The sequence below is a fragment of the Condylura cristata genome, unplaced genomic scaffold, assembly GCF_000260355.1.
Source record: "Condylura cristata isolate star-nosed mole 26May11 unplaced genomic scaffold, ConCri1.0 scaffold00008, whole genome shotgun sequence".
Lineage (NCBI taxonomy): Eukaryota > Metazoa > Chordata > Mammalia > Eulipotyphla > Talpidae > Condylura > Condylura cristata.
This window is the reverse complement of record NW_004567109.1, coordinates 23,022,180-23,026,388: the sequence shown is the minus strand read 5'-3', so window position 1 is coordinate 23,026,388 and position 4,209 is coordinate 23,022,180. Positions and strand designations below refer to the sequence as shown.

The 4,209-nt window shown below is 43.9% G+C and overlaps 1 protein-coding gene across 1 annotated transcript; it reads right to left on the bottom strand.

Annotated features, from left to right (window-relative positions):
* Positions 1–420: 420 nt before the first annotated feature.
* LOC101623865 (olfactory receptor 2A12-like) lies at positions 421–1,368 on the bottom strand. Its single transcript, XM_004679460.1, has one exon. The coding sequence runs from the start codon at positions 1,366–1,368 to the stop codon at positions 421–423; it is 948 nt and encodes a 315-aa protein (XP_004679517.1).
* Positions 1,369–4,209: the final 2,841 nt, after the last annotated feature.

The window sequence follows — 4,209 nt, the reverse complement described above, 5'->3', positions numbered from 1 at the left end:
TCAACAGGATTAGAAGAAAGAGATCTGTGTCATGATAAGCATATATATTTTTTAAGAGTCATCATGTGTTTTGGCCATTGTTCTTTTACTATGGTCAGAAAAAATGTCATGTTCTAGATAAGACTTATTCCTCCACGTGGAATCTGAGACTCCAGTGGCAGAAACCATAACCCACCTACAACTGACGTGGAACACAACAGTAAATGAAGTTGGCTCTTGTGAGCCATTGATAATATGAAGTTGTTTGCCACTCCCAAAGCAACAACAAGTTGGTCAAGACAGTCCTGTTGTTTTCATGGTCCACATTGGTGGCAATGGCCAAGCACTGGTTTAAATGTAAAATGTTGGTTGCACGCAAGAAAGAAGCTGTCCCTTTCCTTGACATTGGATCTTCGATCCAAGATCCTCCCAGTTTCCAGTTTACAAGGCTAACCTATCCCTCCCCATCACTTTAAGAAAAGCCCCCTTGATGTCTTTGTTCCGCAGACTATAGACCACAGGGTTGAGCAGGGCCGTGAAAACATTATAAAAGAGTGCCACCAGCTTGTCCTGCTCAGGGGAATAGCTGGAGTTGGGCCTCAAGTAGATGTAGATGGCTGGAACATAGAAGAACATGACCATGGTCAGGTGGGAAGCACAAGTGGAGAAAGCCTTGCAGCGTCCTCGTGTGGACTTGATCTTGAGGATGGCCAGGGCAATACGGATGTAGGAGGCCACAATGAGGGAGACTGGGACAACGTTCACAAAGAAGCTAATGACCAGGTCCACCAATTCAATGAAGTGGGTATCCATGCAAGCCAAGCATCGAACTGCCGGGCCATCACAGAAATAGTGGTTGACAATGTTGGGGCCGCAGTATGGCAGCCTCATGGTGAGGTAGGTGTGGATCAAAGAGAAGGAAAAACCACAAACCAGGCAACCAGATGCCATCTTGGTGCACAGGCTCCAGCTGAGGATGACGGTATAGCGCAGTGGGTAACAAATGGCCACATAGCGATCATAAGCCATGACTATAAAAAATACGCATTCGGTCAGGCCCAGGGCACTGAACACATACATCTGCAGCCAACAGCAAGCAAAAGAGATGGCCTGAGAGTGAGAAAGAAGATGCACCAACATCTGGGGTGTGGTGGTGGTGACGTACCCCATATCCAGCAGGGAGAGGATACAGAGGAAGAAATACATGGGAGTGTGGAGATGCGTGTCGAGGCAGATCAGAGTGACGATGAGCCCATTGCCCAGGACTGAGCCCACGTAGAGGGCGAGAAAGACAATAAAGAAGATCCAGCTGGACATGGGATCACCAGAGAAGCCAACCAGGATGAACTCAGACACCCAGCTTTGATTCTGCCCTGGGGACCTCCACATGGCAGGACCTATAAGACAATCACACTTATTGGGCCTCCCTGGCGGCACAGCAGGTTAGAGCACAGCACAATGAAGCTGACGATGGCTGCTTCAGTGCCAGTCCGATCTTCAGCTAGGGAGCTGACCCACATGGTGCAGCAGACATCGCCTGTCTCGCCCACTGCTCCCCTCAGCAGTGTATTTCAGTAGATCTGCTTGTTCTGCTCCCCACTCTGTCTCTGGTGAATCCTCTCACTGCTCCCATACCTCTGGCCTATACCCCAATTCTGTATGCATAAGTAAATAAATCTTAAAAAGAAAGAGAATCACACTTATTGAATGTCATCTAAAGCAAGACAGTCTACCCCAGAGGCCAACAGCCCAGAATTTTAATTCTGGCCCACTACTTGGCTGTGTAATCTTGAACAAGTCACATAACCATTCTGGGCTTCAGTCTCCTCATCTGGAAATGTGACTAATACTCACACTTCAGGTTTTATGAGGATTAGTGGCACTGTACCACTATCACTTAACTAGGGGGACTCTTGCAGAAAACCATCCAGTAAGTGACCTTTTCATTCTGTGAACATGTCAGTAATGGATTTTATATTTAAGACCTTCAACGGGTAAAGCTCTATAAGATTAAAGCAGAAAAAAAAATATGTAATTAAGAGACTACATAAGCAGGGCCCTCCCTGATGGTGCAGCGGGTTAAAGCACAGTACTAAGAAGCTAAAGCCACTTCAGCATGAGTTTAATCCCCGCCCCACAGGTGACCTGCATGGCGCGGCAGACCTCTCCTGACCCACCCATTGCTCCCCCAACAGTGTACTGCGTCCATCTGCCTGTTCTGCTCCCCACTCTGTCTCTGATGAATCCTCTCACTGCCCCTGCACCTCTGGCTTGTACCCCAGCTCTCCATGCATTCATAAATAAATCTTTTTAAAAAAAAAGAGAGAGAGAGAGACTAAGTAAACAAGTGATATATGTTTACTTAGAGACCATTTTGATTTTTATTTATATATATTTATATATTCTTATAAACATAAGTTATATATTATAATAAGATATCTATAATAAGTTACATATTATAATGTACACAGTTATGTGTATATATATTACATCATTGCTCCTTTTTGTACAAGGCATGCTTCTATGCTTTCTCCTTTCATGTATATACTCGTAAATTCTCAACACCAATCACCGGTGAACCATCACTATAATCCCCTGTTCTCTTCTCTCCCCTGTTTTGACTCCTCTACCTCCCCCTCCTTTGCAGAATGTTTCTGATTTATAGTTGCCTGCTAATTTTGTTTGTCTTATCCTTATTAGAGACCATTTTCCCGATGTCTTTCCTCACCCCATAAAGATTTCCCTCCGGCAAGCTGGCAATACGCGGTCTGTCAGTAGGGGGCGCCAGAGGCGCGCCGTGGCTTGACTGCAGCAGAGGTGACCGCCTAAATGCTTAGTCCCTGCTTTGTGCTCTCCTCAGCCCGGAGATAGGAGTTGCTTTTTTCGCTCTTTCTACTGAAATTGAAATTAATAAGTAGAACCTCCCTGGTGGCGCAACAGGTTAAAGTGCAGCACCACAAGCTAACCTCAGCTGCTTCAGTGCGTGCTCCCTCCCCACCCCAGAGGTGGCCCACATGGCACAGCAGACCTCTCCCGTCTCACCCTCTGCCCCCTCAGCAGTGAACTCCTTGGATCTGCCTGTTCAGCGCCCCACTCTGTCTCTGGTGAATCCTCTTGCTGCCGGTGCACCTCTGGCATGTACCCCAGATCTGTATGCAAAAACTTTTAAAAAATTAATAAGCAAGTATCCAAAAATCACATTTTCTACACCAACACCAGAAAAACCAAATCTTAAGGGCAGTCCTCAAAGTCAAATATTTAGTGATAAAGCAAATGAAAAACATTGAGATAAACTAAGGAAGATTAGTTAGGGAAAAAGAGAAATTGAGGAAACCAAGAAAATGGGTGGACATGCCACATTTATGGGTGAGATCATCAGAATTATAAAGATGTGAAATTGCCTATTATATTCTACTAAGTACCAGTCAAATTCCCAGCGGTGTTTTTTTTTCCTTCTTGCAGATATTGAAACTAGATATGATTTTACATGGAAATTTTGAAGAATCTTGAAGGGAAAAAAAAACCCATAGTCTGGCCAATTAGGGTTTATGCAACCAAAAAATTAAGCAAGTATGAAATTGGCAAAAAGATAAATAAATACATGTAACAGAAAAAAGCACTGCAGAGACCCATAAATATTTTACCAACTGACACATTTGCAAAGTTGGTCCTACAATTAAATGGGGAAAGGATGGTCTTTTCCATATCTTCTGATGAATCATATATATCCACATAGGCAGAAATCTTGAACGCTACCACACTTGGTACAAAAGATCCATTCCATTTGCCGTCTCAGATGGCAAATTGTAAAGGTGAAATGATCACTATTTTTAGGCTCAAATAGAAGAATATCTACATCACCGTGGGGTGGGTAGTGATCTCTTAAATAGGCAACAAACTTGAAATCCATGTGATGTGGACATCGCTTTTATTTAAAATATCTGTCTTCTTGGTGACTTGGAATGATAAATACAGTTCCCTAATCATCTTACAGCTACCGGAAGTGCATAAAAAGGATAAAAAGAAAATCTGTCTTCTAAGAGTCTCTCAGCCTACCAGTTTCTAATTTACAAGTCCTGTGTCCCTAGAGAGCATGACAACCGTCATGGCAGCATCATTGAGGATCCACTGTCCTCTCGTGGGTACATCTCCACTGGACTTGGACATCCTTAAATTTAGGAAATTAAATTTCTCAGTTTCTACCACCTCGAACACAGCTTGACACAGAGA

Bases quoted from the DNA above. Each gene is read 5' to 3' on its own strand.
- LOC101623865 (XM_004679460.1), bottom strand. From the start codon at position 1,368: ATGTGGAGGTCCCCAGGGCAGAATCAAAGCTGGGTGTCTGAGTTCATC.